The sequence below is a fragment of the Octopus bimaculoides genome, chromosome 1, assembly GCF_001194135.2.
Source record: "Octopus bimaculoides isolate UCB-OBI-ISO-001 chromosome 1, ASM119413v2, whole genome shotgun sequence".
In the NCBI taxonomy this organism is placed as follows: Eukaryota; Metazoa; Mollusca; class Cephalopoda; order Octopoda; family Octopodidae; genus Octopus; species Octopus bimaculoides.
The window spans coordinates 165,970,226-165,977,289 of NC_068981.1; the positions used below are offsets into that span (position 1 = coordinate 165,970,226).

The window sequence follows — 7,064 nt, forward strand, 5'->3', positions numbered from 1 at the left end:
TTTCAATTGTAAGTAGGCTCACATGTACTTGTAAATGTGAGTGGACATGGGAAAAGGTGGGACGTAAAAACTTTTGCTATGAAAAAGTGGGGCGCCGGGGAAAAAAGGTTGGGAAACACTGATCCAGAATTTCTATCAAGGAAATAAAACTGAAACGCACACACAACACACAACACACACAACACACAACACACACACACACACAAATCATCAGAACAGGATGCTAAACTTATTGTTGTAATTTCATAAAACAAGCACTGAATGTTTTAAGTGTATGTATGTATGTGAATACTTACATACTTAATTATGAGAGAGTATATTTATGTACAAGATAGGGCATTTAAGCTACTCCAATTGTTGATAATAACTGCATGAAATAATTGGAATATATTTAGTTACACATAAAAAGCTCTGTGATACAGACTTGGTATAATGTCTGTCCAACGTAAGAAATCTCTTCCTATAAAGCGGTTAAACAGATACTTTAAAAAACAGCCTAATAAGAGTTCTGCACATTCTAATTTGGATTGGCTTAATGTAGAAGTGGGAAAAGATTTAACAGAAACATCCGAAGGTAACTGCCTTAACTGTCTTTGTTTTTTTGTGATTATGAATAATTATTTTGTTTTATAGTTCATTCAGTTTTTATACATACATACATACATATATATATATATATATATATATATATATATATATATATATATATAGTTATGGTATATTCTGTTAAGAATGTAGTAGAGTATAATATAAAGCCCTTCATATGTCACTCTGTGCTATCTAGTAGTAGTATTATGCATACTTCCAGGTTTGCATTAGGACTTTTATGTGTAAATAAATAATTGAAAAAAATTGGAGTCAACAAGGAGTACGGCTCGACATTCATTTTCAATTGCTACAAAATTTTCTACACAGCGTAGTTCTCCAGGTGTGAGAGTATTTGATTATGCAACCATTTCCCTGCATTATGAGATCAAGTTGTGTTTCCTCAGGCAATATGTAAATATCATCTCCGTAAGTTCAAATTTTCAGCTTCAAGAGCATCTTTGTTGTAGCCTGCAGTTAGTAGCAGCCACTGAGTTTATCAAAAGATGTGGCTGCTGAAGGTCTGTTGGCAAACTGCTTTGAACTTATGGAGACAATATTTACATATTGCCTGAGGAAATACAACTAGATCTCATAATGCAGAGAAACAGTTACATAATCAAGTACCTGCACACCTAGAGAGTTATGTTGCATAGAAACAATTGAAGTGATTGGAAATAAATATCCAATGTATGTATGTATGTATGTATGTATATATATGGGAGAATTTACGAAAAAACAACAGACAAAGACAGGTGGTGTAAACAACAAATGGATGTATTAGTTTAACGCTCGGGAATAGAGAAAGTCTTTGATGTTTCGAGCTATGCTCTTCAACTGAAAGGAATACAGAAAGAAATAAGGAGAGAAACAAGGAGAAAAAAAATATAAATGTAGTGGTCAGCGATCTATCATGGTGATATATATATATATATATATATATATATATATATATGTTTATTATTACCTGCTGCAAACCTGTGACATAGAAGGCAACTGAGAATTCCTGTGGGACAGCTTGCTGAGTGCCTCAGACCAAATCTGTGGGTGGCGCAAAGTCCCAACCAGACCTAGAGTAATATGGTGGTAGAACGTTGCCATAGACATGGCCATTAGAGCAAAGAAACAGACCTGGAAGAGTGGAGGTAGCAGGAAGCTGTATCAGATAGCCAAAAGGGAAGTTAAGAGACAGGTATATCTAGCCAAGGGAGAAGCAGAAAAGAAGTTTGCCTATGTCTAGTGACATGAGGACCAAAGAATTGAAGTGTTCCAGATTGCAAGGCAATGTATGAGAGAAAATTGTGATGTCATTGGAGAGAAATGTGTCTGCATGGATGATGGTGCATTTACATTTAATGATTCTGCAAAGAAAGAGACTTGGAAATACCATTATGAAAGACTGCTGAATATAGAGAATGTTGACCCAATTGAGGGACCAGCTACCCAAAGACATTTGTTTTGAGCTGCCAAGACTATTGCCTGGAATGTTTTTAATTTAATTAAGGAGTCATTCTGATTCCAGAACGGTATGTTATGTTGGGCTATGGCCTCTAGGAGTAAAGTTGAAAATGTGCGACACACTGACATTCACATTTATTATATTATAGTAAGGTGGCAAGCTGGCAGAATCGTTAGCATACTGGTCGAAATGCTTAGCAGTGTTTTGTCTGCCATTAGGTTTTGAGTTCGAATTCCTCTGAGGCTGACTTTGCCTTTCATCTTTTCGGGGTTGATAAAATTAGTACCAGTTACATACTGGCGTCAATGTAATCGACTTAATCCCTTCCCTCTAAATTTGAGGCCTTGTGTTTCCAGTAGAAAGAATTTATTAAAGTTGAAAAAGTGTGACACATTTAGTGACAATTATATTTTTCCTCTATGGTATCACATTGCACATGGCTGTTTATATTAATTTATACACACACACACAGCTTCTTGAACCCAGTTCCACTGGGGTGAGTAGGTCTTCTCAAGAACCACAAATTGCCAGTCATCCTGGTCCTTTGCCATTTCCTCCATGAGGTCCAAGGTCTTGGGTCCTGAGATCAGCCTTCACCATTTTGTCCCATGTCTTCCGGAGTCTCCTTCTTTTGCTGTCTCCATCCACATTGTGACCAACACCTTTATACAGTTGTCTTCATTCCTAAGCATCACATGTGTCCATACAAGCACAGACTTCTTTGTTGCACGCAATGTCTGACTGTAGTATCTCCCTAAAATTTCTCAAGCCCTTTCTCACTCTGGCCACTATACTTTCAGAACAAGCACCTCCATTGCTAATTATATCTCCTTGATAACAAAAGCTATCAACTACTTGTAGTGAGCCATCCAGACATTTAAGGGAATCTATTTCCAGTGTGCTCATTGTATGTACTTCTCCAGTACATCTATCACATGCAAAGCTTACATCCTGTTAGTCTACCTTTGATTATATTAAATCTCTTGTGTATGTAGCTTACATCAGGTTCAGTGTATGGAGTTTATATCTACTTCTTTTCTGCTTATTGAGCAAGCCCATTACCCTGAAGCTATCAGGGTTCTGTTTTCTTTCCTACTTGCTAAAGCATTAGTCTTTGCGAAGTTTACTTTAAGATCTTTTGATTTTGGGTTTAACTTCCTCCCTAATTCCCCTATGGATTTAGCTCTGGGAAGTAGATCATCAACATATAGGAGTTTCTATAGAGAGCCAGTCTTAAACTCAGTTGTGATGACCTGTAGGACTATGATGAATTGGAGAGAACTGAGCCTTGATGGTCATCTACCTTCACAATAAACTGTCACTGAAATCATTGACTCTCATGCATATATATATGTATATACATGTGTTTGTGTGTGTGTGCATTTGTGTGTATCTATGTAAGTATATGTGTTTATACGTATGTTTGTGTATGTATATATCTATGAATATATCTATGTGCGTTATATGTATGTGTATTTATACATGTTTGTATATGTATTTATTTGTGTGTGTGTATACTGAGAACCCCTATCACACATCCCTTTCCTCACATGGTTATGAGTTACCTTTAATAGTAGGCAGTAGAACATTGATAATGATTGGTAATATATTTGTGTGTGTGTGTGTGTGTGTTTTTACTGTCATCATCGATTTACTGTCCACTTTTCCATGCTTGCATACAAAACTCAACAGTTCAGTTGCTGTAGAGAATTGAAAACTGAACTTTGCACCAGTCCTTAACTGTGTGTATAAGAGAGTGAGTGTGATTGTATTTTACACAGTAACACTGAAATAATGGTTTGAATAGCTCATCATTATTTGGAGACCACTGGTGGGTGTCTTTCAAGCATGAAATTGGAGACTTTTTTCAAGGGGTCACAGTATGCTGGGAGTGGTATCTTTAGAAATTTGGACAACTGAACCAAAGGTCAATCTCACAGCTTCTCTTTCACACACAAACTTATAGGTAAATATACACACACACACTATATATTATATATATATATATATATATATACCTACCTACACATACTTGTTTAACATCTGGAAAAGACACACACTCATACTGTAGAATACTTTCACATCCACATTGTAACACATGGGACAGATTACCCCTACATACATATGTACACACACGCACACACCTTCATACACACACACACTCACCTTCATACACACACACACACACACACACTCTCTTTCTTACATACTCATTACTCTTAGACAAGTGAAAGACCAATGGAATCAGTTTACAAAGAAAGATTTTCAGCACATTTTCTAATCAGTAAATCAGTTTGGTGTAACAAATGCTATCAAATCAATTCTCCCCATCTTGGTTCATATTACCACCTCTCCAGAAGCTGAGGACAATGTGAGAAAGAGAGAACAGTGAGAGAAAAACAACATACATACATCAACCACAACTCACTCCAAAGTACACTTCCATTTGCTGGTTGTTTTTAAATGGTATCTAGTGAATCAACAGGTTTCTGATAGTAAAGCCATCATCATATCATAACTACAGGCATGTCTGCTGCAGGATCGTTTTTCTGTGCGTTTGTAAAAAAAAATGGATTTTAATTTTCTTCAATATTATCAAGAGCCATGTCCTAAGTAAGAATAGTGTATATGTTTGTGTGAACCTGTGCATACGTATATGTGTGTTTGAACATATCTGTTTCTGTAAATGTGTGTACTTAAGTAGCCATTTGTGTTTTTTGTGGTTGGACGACCATGTATACACTTGAGTGAATATGTATACATTTTAAGTGAATGTGTATGTATACTTGAGTATGACCACATATGCCTGTTTTTTTTTAGTATGTGTGATAGATTCAACATTTTCTTATTATTTGAACTGAAATTTTTTGGTGCTTAATTGCATGTTCAGCTTTTGAAATTTTGTGACAGCGATTCTGAAGTAGAATAGACTGAAGGAAATAAAAGTCAGGGAGAAATTTGACATCTAAATACTTCAAATAAATTTATGTGTGTTTATATATTGGTAATTAGTAAGTAACGTTTGCCAGTTTGCTCACATTTAGGTATTCAAAAATATAAAATGTGTGTGTGATTACATATATTTTCTTTTTATTTTGATGTACACATTAAATGGGTCCTGTTATCAACTTGTTGCTACTATAATTTTGTGTTTTTATGAACTTTGCCTTTTCCTTTCTTGCTACAGAGAATATGAATACACCTGTAAAGTACTAAAGTCCATTAATACCTATGTTAAATTTGTTGCAGGCCTTCTTTTCTCTTCCTCTTGCTCTATGTATCTATTTCTCACCCTCCACATGTCTCTCTGTTTCTCTCTCTTGTCCCTTTCTTTTCTCATCCCCCTCTTTGTTTTGATCTCTCACTGCCACTTTTTTCACTGTTTGCCAAGTGAAGATAAGAAAAACAAAACAAACAGCAAATTAAATTTTATTTTTATGGACTTTACAATTTCTATATCAATGAATTTCTGAGCATGTGTTTATAAATGTTTAAAATAACTTCCCTAAATCAAATTTCAGTGTATAGGCATTGATAAGAGAGATTAGTTAACTTCAAGTCCACTGTGTTTGTTTATAATGATGAAATAATTAACATTTATCATTAATTACTGTTTTTTTTTTCTTTTGCAATCTGTTTATGATTTTTATGCTTTTCTTCTTCAGCTTCCGAAAATCTCTGGCAAACATGGGGTAGAATTGTAAATGAATGGGATAACTTAAAGAAGAAGCCAACCAATTTGAAGGTAACTGGTTTCACATTTAATTCTGTTTGTGATATTACACTAACACAATTTTTGTCCTTGGGCAGCAACTGCTATTTCTTATTCAAATTAAGTTGTGCATATGTGCAAATTGAGTCCATATGTGTGTGTATGTGTGTGTGTGTGTGTGTGCAAAAAAAAAACATATTTACTAACAGAAAATATGCTGTTAAAATAAATTATTTTACATACCTTTTTAAAATTACTGTGATAGGTCCCAATAATCACCTCAGATTCTCTAGTACTGGTGCGATTGATACAGATTAAGTCTAATTTGAGCATCTGTAAGTATTAAGACCAGTCCTTCAGGTGGTGCAAAGCATGCCTTGTAAAAGCACCTGTGCAGCGCCACGTAAAAGTACCTCTGCAATGCCATGTATAAGTGTCCATGCAGTGCCACATAAAAGCACCTGTGTGGCACCACATAAAAGTGCCTGTGTAATGCCACATAAAAGCACCCAGCACACTCTATAAAAGTGGTTGGCCTTAGGAAAGGCACCCAGCTGTAGAAACCATGCCAAATCAGACTGGTGTCTGGTGCAGTCCCACCCCACCACCAAGCTGGTCCAACCCATGCCAGCATGAATAACGGACATTAAATGATGATGAAGGATGAAAAAATTTTAATCAAAAACTCTTTTTTTTATGTCATTGTATGAGATAGAGTTTGTAGAACAGAAGTTTGCAAAAGTTTTCTGAAAATACCAAAAACTAAGAAGGTTATGACTGGTTGCATGGTATACTCTTTTTCTTGTTTCAGTCATTTGACTGTGGCCATGCTGGAGCACCGCCTTTAGTTGAGCAAATCAATCCCAGGACTTATTCTTTGTAAGCATAGTACTTATTCTGTCGGTCTCTTTTGCCGAACTACTAAGTTACAGGGATGTAAACACACCAGCATCGGTTGTCAAACAATGTTGGGGGGACAAACACAGAGACACAAACATACACACACACACACACACATATATATATATACATATATACAACGGGCTTCTTTCAGTTTCCATCTACCAAATCCCCTCACAAGGCTTTGGTCAGCCCAAGGCTATAGTAGAAGACACTTGCCCAAGGTGCCATGCAGTGAGTCTAAACCCGGAACCATGTGGTTCATAAGCAAGGTACTTACCACACAGCCACTCCTATACTTCAATCTAGAATCAATAAGCTGTGCACATGCACAAATTTTTTTCCACTTTTTGAATTTGGATTTTGAAGGATTTCAAAAATTATTTTGAAATTATAACCTGAAACAAA

At 35.8% G+C, this 7,064-nt stretch overlaps 1 protein-coding gene across 4 annotated transcripts in view; it reads left to right on the forward strand.

The window, feature by feature from the left end:
• LOC106869320 (EVI5-like protein) overlaps positions 1–7,064 on the forward strand; it is a 301,815-nt gene that overhangs the window by 170,503 nt on the left and 124,248 nt on the right. For 3 of the 4 annotated variants that reach the window (XM_014915019.2, XM_014915018.2, XM_014915020.2), the window contains one exon: positions 5,710–5,789. In XM_014915019.2, coding sequence (XP_014770505.1) covers positions 5,710–5,789 — 80 coding nt within the window. Of the gene's footprint in view, positions 1–417; positions 575–5,709; positions 5,790–7,064 lie in introns of those variants that run through there. The other variant, XM_014915021.2, reaches the window with a different exon arrangement.